Source organism: Tupaia chinensis, unplaced genomic scaffold (assembly GCF_000334495.1).
Source record: "Tupaia chinensis unplaced genomic scaffold, TupChi_1.0 Scaffold000117_2, whole genome shotgun sequence".
Classification (NCBI taxonomy): Eukaryota; Metazoa; Chordata; class Mammalia; order Scandentia; family Tupaiidae; genus Tupaia; species Tupaia belangeri.
Genome location: NW_006159583.1, coordinates 9,424,198 through 9,427,428, shown reverse-complemented (window position 1 = coordinate 9,427,428; position 3,231 = coordinate 9,424,198). Strand labels below are relative to the sequence as shown.

Here is a 3,231-nt window from a genome sequence, read left to right as displayed (position 1 = left end):
TTTTTTTTGTGGAGAGGTTTTTGCTATAGGGCGTGTGCACTCACCAGAGAGACAGAGAGATAGAAAGTGAGAAATCCCCCCCTCCCAGGGGGGATGGCCACGCCGCAATCCCTTCTCCTCCATTCTCCTCTTGGGATCTTGGGCACGCACGTGCACGTGCCCGGCGTGAGTTTAAACCACTGGATCTGGGACTCAAACTACGGTTGACTACATGGGAGTCCAGCGACATAGCCATTACGCTAACTGCTAGTCCCATCACTTCGATTTTTAAGGATGGAAATACTAACCCCTTTCTTGCTGTGATATTTCAATATTTTATATATTTTATGGTAAATAAGTACTTATCATATCCAACCTAAAACCTCCTTGCTCTAGTTTAATCATATTTCCTTTTTTTTTTTTTTCTCTCAGTGGAGATTTTATACTATGAGAAACTAGAACTGGTCTTTTGATTCTCTCCACTCACACTCAATTCAAGTGAAGCCACACAGATTTGAAGGAAGCTACATGAGCTCTCACAAATTCTGAGGAAAGGAGATGAGGAGCAGAGCCTCTGGCCCCACATGAACTCAATCAATTCTTCTCTGTCTTCTGTCTGTGGGGCCATCATGATGTCACTGACATCTTTCAATGGAGTCTTCTCCCAAAGGCTCACTGTTGCTATTTGACCTCCCTACAGAGCTGGTATGTGGGACACTTCAAGCTTTATTTGTTCTCAGCCTCTCAAACCTGATCCTGTCACTACCATGAGGGCACTGCTGATGCCTAAACAAACATCCTGAACGTTGAAACCATGCCTGAAGAAACAAGGCCGTGTTTAAAGGTCGATATCCCACCCAGCATCAAGATCCTGCTTGCTAATTCATTGCCTTAGTTTTGAATAAGGTTAATCTTTTAAAAATTATAGCCTAACTCAGGGTCATTTGTCTTTTCACAGCAAAATTCTAACTCACTGTTGAAACTGTATTTGAAAGCATGAACTCAATTTTTGGTTGGCTGTGTTCTATTTCATGATTAACTCTGCTTAAGAAAGCAAGGGAATGGGATATAAAAGCAGTTCAAGTCCATCTGTCGGAATTGAAAACACTGACCCTCAATGCCATTTAGCCTGTAGGCTGTGCTCAGCTCATTAAAATAAAGGTCATGGTAAAAATCAAACTGTCCCTAACATTCTCTTATCTACAGAGGAGATATATTAGAAGATCTCAAAAAGCTTGTAGAAAAATGAAATTAAAGTACCAATTTATTTTGGTGCAAAAAAAAACCCCAAAACAAAAAAAAACCCCAAAACAAAAAAAACAAACAAAAACAAACAAAAGAAAGCCATACAGAATTTATACACATATGTATCTTACATTAATTATACTTTTGCTCATTTTTAACATGGTTCTTTACTACCTGTTTCCCTGGTAAGTAATGTTATTTGTTTCAGACTTTTTTTTTTTTTTTTTTCCATAAAAGGATTGGATGGCTTGCAAGAGAGTTAAAGAGAAAGGTTAGGGTATTAACAGTTGACGAAAGAACAAATGTCCTGATAGATTAGTCATTTCCTCTTTTATTAGCATAAATGCCCAGATGGAGAAGAGGCCATGACATCTCAGTTGTGGGATCACTACTCACCTTGCCTGTAGAATTCTTCACAGACCCTTTCACTCCATTGCTTGCTCATTTCCCAGATTCTGCAGGGATTGCAAATGTCAGCACACTTCAAGGCGATCTGAGAAATGACAGGGCAGGGAAAGAAGGTCAGAGGATGATCCTTCATGGCACATGCACCCCAAGCCAAAGCAACTGCCAAGCCCACCAATCTGCCTTATGGCACCCAGCCTGTATTTACAGAGGGCCTCCTGACATGTTTCTTCAGGAAACAGTACTTACTCGCCACTACATAAAAGCTTCATTTAGAATTCCAACTTTATGACAGTGAGGCGAGAGAAGAGGCACAGTCCAAGGACACAGAGCATCTTGGAGGAGACTAGGGATGGGTGGACCAAGGAAAGCCATGGCCTAGGTCCCTCTGTCGCCCCACCCCTCACAGGCAGAGAGGTTGCAGAGGCCTCACCAGGCTCTAATGAAATCATCTGGATCTCACTCTCACGGTACTCATATTGACTAATGCCCTACCTCACTTAAATGATGTATGTTTGCACTTACGTGTCCATGTCTGCAATGTAAGTAGCTCAGACTGCCAGCCACAGAGCTAAGTCATACCAAACCTAAGAGGGTTTTGTTTGCACAACTAAATCAGGCCCTTCTTGGCTTGTGTCACACCTCTCTGAATCTGGGAGGCCAACTTTTATCTGAGCTGGTGACTCTACAAGGGTTTACCTTGCATTCCCAGAGAAGTAGATTCTCCCTTCTTACCACCAATTGCCAAGAAATTGCTCCTAAGAGAGCTTCTCACCAGCAATGTCCATTATTTTGGTACAATTCTTTGGGATCACAGAACAGCTAGCAGTGTTGGTGTCTGGGAACACCTTGGATCACATTAAGGTACAAATTTGGTTGTTTATTTTTATTTCCTGGTTAATGGAGGCACTGGTACACGTTGGATGAGTAAAGGGCAGAAGTCCCCTCCTGATTCTGTCCTTAGGGATTCATTGTGCTAATAATTCTTCCCTTAGAAATACAAATGTTTGGACCAAATCTTTCAGCTATTCTTGGCTTGAGTCACTCAGATCAGACATCTTGGTTGATCTCTGTGGCGCACAGGGACTAAAAGACTAATTTGAGAAGGCAGGAGGGAGCCTCATTCTACTACTGGGGGTAGGGTGTTTTCTGATAAGGAAGGAGCACTTTGGACAGCCACGGGGTGTAGCATGAAGGCCTGGACAACAAGAAAACCACATAGCCCTGTCTCCATGTGCAGCTCCACCTCCCTGGGGAAGCTGGTCTGTCTAGGTGAGTCCAGGGTCTCTCCATTTAGTCTTTTGTGCCAAAAGGAAAGGAGGAAGAGAAGATAAAATAGAAGATTAAGAAGGCAGTCCTGGTTTGGATACCAGGTCAGACTTCTATTTCTGAGGTCCGATTGCCCTTCATTCCCATGTCACAAATGGCTTCTTGCCATGGAGTGAATCAGAAAGGACTGGGCTTAAACCAGTTCAATTCAACTTGAAATAATTTATTTTTTATTGCCTAACAATGATACAACTAGAAAAACGTGTTTGAGCCTTAGTGTAAATAGGAGTTCAGGTAGTAAAAGGAAGTGAAGCAAAACCTTATTTGATTAAT

General features: G+C 42.2%; 1 protein-coding gene across 1 annotated transcript in view; it reads right to left on the bottom strand.

The window, feature by feature from the left end:
- Nucleotides 1-3,231, bottom strand: part of PDE7B (phosphodiesterase 7B) — a 244,643-nt gene that overhangs the window by 16,387 nt on the left and 225,025 nt on the right. The window contains 1 exon segment of the mRNA XM_006144346.2: nt 1,621-1,717. Coding sequence (XP_006144408.1) covers nt 1,621-1,717 — 97 coding nt within the window.